Consider the following 2,659-nt stretch of genomic DNA (forward strand, 5'->3'; position numbering starts at 1 on the left):
GTACAAGCTTGGCTTTGAAGATGGAAGTGTATAAATCATCATTGCGTTGCCACTATTAACTAAAAGCAGTGAGGAAAATGTCATTTTTAAGTGTAATAGCGACAACAAAGAGTGTTTGTCTCCAATTTTCTATTAGCAACACAACTGTTACCTCAACATTTAATAGCTACCATGAGCCACCATTAATAGTGGCTATTACTTATGAGGGGAAATATGATGATTATGTTGTGGCCTATATTTAGGCTAGCGGCATAGAGAAAATATAGAGAGATATGTATTCGTAGGGTTGTGTAGAGAATGTGTTATTTCTCCTACGCAGTGTCTTTATTTATAGTAATAAGGAAGTGAAGAAATCATTATCCTCCAAGGAATACAAGTCCTAATAGGGAGGAATACTAGAATCAAATCTAATTTAGGATTTACACAATCACACTTAAATAAGAAGTTATAACAAACTAGAGAAATCTTGATATTTTTTGGTGTATTAAGAATACACACAAGATTTGATCATATATACATCAAGAAAATGAGACAACAAATCAAAAGAACGCATATAATGAAAAGTAGAAAATTAGACATGCGATATTATGCATCCAATAAGAGAAAATCATTAATTGATATGACTTGCATCACATGTCACGTTATGTGCTTCAAAAATGTTTGAGAGAAATATGATGTGTAGTATTATTGCCATAATTTAATTAAGATTAATTACAAAGAATAAATGCAATACTTACATTCTCACCACCACATTTTAGAGGTTATAAGTCTATATAGGGTGGCCCTTCACTGCTCATAGGAATTAAAACGCAAAATGAATACTAAAAAGCTCCTGCGTTAGTCCAAAAATGGTGAAGGAAGGTTAATGGTTTAAAATTAGGTGAAAGATTTTAATATATCGATGCAAAAGAAATATGGGGCATGGCCCTTATAATAAATCTAAAAAGAAATACAACCCAAATATTGAAACATAGAAAAGAGACTAATTTATCTCATCACAGAAACGAATTTAAGTTGCATATTAAACATACATCTACCTCTCTACATGAAGATTCCAGACTTTAACTTTCACGATGACAACTCCTTCCAACTACTAGACACACTCCACTGATCGGAACTTTCCACCGACGAGTTCCCTCCGGTGCCGCACTTGGCCACCGTCCTCACGCTTTCAATCAAAGCCTCAGTGCGAGCCTCCTGCGACAAAATCTCAGAGAGCTGCTCTGGACTTATCACCAGCTTCACCTTCCAAACCCCACTACTATTGTACCTCGGAAAAACTTCAGGGTCTGCCGCTTTCTTGCCTTGGCTGTCACACGTCATGCGATATGGTGTACAAACGGCGCCGTTAGGGTTTGCATTAATATCATGATTCTTTGGGGTTTTGTAGGGGTTGAGAGGTAGGAGATAGTAAAGCTCTTTGGGATGAAGCTCTTCGTTGTGGAGAAGAGGTTGGGCGAAGAGGTCAGGGCTGCGGAAGATGGCATGGCCTGGGAACTCATTGGCTATGGAGTTAGCTGTGATTGGGGCAAAGAGCTCCATTATTCCCCCACTGGATGTCACCACTTTCACCATCTCTTCTGCCTCTTCAAACCCTTTAAACACACAATTTCCCATTTCTTATACAAGAGATTATTCGGTGTATCGGATATACCAGAAAATATGGAAGACGGATCAATTGGGGTGAGATAAAAGAGATTATGGGGATTTTAGTATACAAGGGGGGTGTTTAATTGTTGAGGGTTTTTGTTTGTTTTCCATGGCCTAGACCTAAGGTAAGCAAAGACAGCCGGCATAAGATATTCTTTAACTTCTTTACAATCCAAAAAGGAATGTATTATGTAACTGATGTGAGGGGGTTTTATAGTGGGATGACCCCCCACCTTTTCTTAAAGACAACATTGGTGCTTAATTTACACAATATTATTTGCTAGGTAACACTATTCCATCACACAATGAAAAGAATCTTGTCATATGACCATGATTAAGCAATCTTAGCCCTTTAAATCATATATATGGTTAATTAATCAATTGTGATAAATGGAATGAGTGGAGGATCATTTCATAGTTACAGATTAATTAGCGGAAAGTAAGATATATCAACTCAGATTTATTTTTGACATTCTTTGTTTAGGTAAAGTATAAGTCATGGACTTCTTTTTCTATGTAAGATGACAAGGCAACCAACAGAGGGAGTTCTTAGTGCTAGAAAAATCCATTACCAATGTATTCTGTGGAGGGCTAAACAAAAGAAGAAAAAAAAAGTATATTTTCGTTTGGGTAATATTGAGGTGTTGGCAAATTTTATTGTAACTGCATATCAAACGTTTGAAGAAAATATATGTTGACTAATTGACCGTAATATTGGTGGATCATGATGATCATGGTTGATTATCATTGAACCTCGAGCGGCATGTCTCTCTACTTTCTTGCTTTATTTTACTAAGTGGATCCCACTTTTCGACGTCTACTCTCTGTTAGGAGAAGGTCATGGGTGCGGCCACCGTTGACGGTGATCCCCAATGTTTTGTGTGAGAGAGGGTGTGACACAATGGGGTCCGGGTAGTGGAAAAAGCAAGAGGGTAGCGGGGTAGGGATGTTTTTTTGTGTGTGCGCCATATAGCCACTTGATCCAATCTCTGGACAAAAAATAATTTCT

The 2,659-nt window shown here is 37.5% G+C and overlaps 1 protein-coding gene across 1 annotated transcript; it reads right to left on the reverse strand.

The window, feature by feature from the left end:
• Positions 1-849: 849 nt before the first annotated feature.
• On the reverse strand, positions 850-1,828 carry LOC126631318 (uncharacterized). The gene has a single exon (XM_050301488.1). It carries the CDS (start codon positions 1,615-1,617, stop codon positions 1,069-1,071), a length of 549 nt encoding a protein of 182 aa, XP_050157445.1. The 5' UTR covers positions 1,618-1,828; the 3' UTR covers positions 850-1,068.
• Between the last annotated feature and the right edge of the window lie 831 nt (positions 1,829-2,659).

This window comes from Malus sylvestris, chromosome 1, assembly GCF_916048215.2.
Source record: "Malus sylvestris chromosome 1, drMalSylv7.2, whole genome shotgun sequence".
NCBI classification, from domain to species: domain Eukaryota; kingdom Viridiplantae; phylum Streptophyta; class Magnoliopsida; order Rosales; family Rosaceae; genus Malus; species Malus sylvestris.